General features: G+C 34.9%; 1 protein-coding gene across 1 annotated transcript in view; it reads right to left on the reverse strand.

Moving 5' to 3' along the window:
- Positions 1-234: 234 nt before the first annotated feature.
- Positions 235-258, reverse strand: part of LOC145492406 (uncharacterized) — a 1,025-nt gene continuing 1,001 nt past the window's right edge. Inside the window, exon 1 of the mRNA XM_081471856.1 lies at positions 235-258. This exon is cut by the window's right edge and continues 1,001 nt beyond it. Within this exon, the coding sequence (XP_081327982.1) occupies positions 237-258 (22 nt within the window). The 3' untranslated portion in view covers positions 235-236.

Consider the following 258-nt stretch of genomic DNA (forward strand, 5'->3'; position numbering starts at 1 on the left):
TATTGAAAAGGAAAAAGAAACAAAAGAAAAACATTTATAACACCTACAACTACAATTGAACATGTATGTAAAACAGTAGCCAGCGATAAAAGCTGTTAATTGCGCTACTAATGGAATAGGTCTTGCACGCATTGCGCTAACTAGATGACACGCATGCAGCTCCATTTTTAAGAACAAGTGTGAATGAGGCTTACATGTTATGAATACCTAGATAGAGAGTTTATGTTCCAAAGAAATTAGAAGATTCGTATACCCTCA

This window comes from Orbicella franksi, chromosome 7, assembly GCF_964199315.1.
Source record: "Orbicella franksi chromosome 7, jaOrbFran1.1, whole genome shotgun sequence".
Lineage (NCBI taxonomy): Eukaryota > Metazoa > Cnidaria > Anthozoa > Scleractinia > Merulinidae > Orbicella > Orbicella franksi.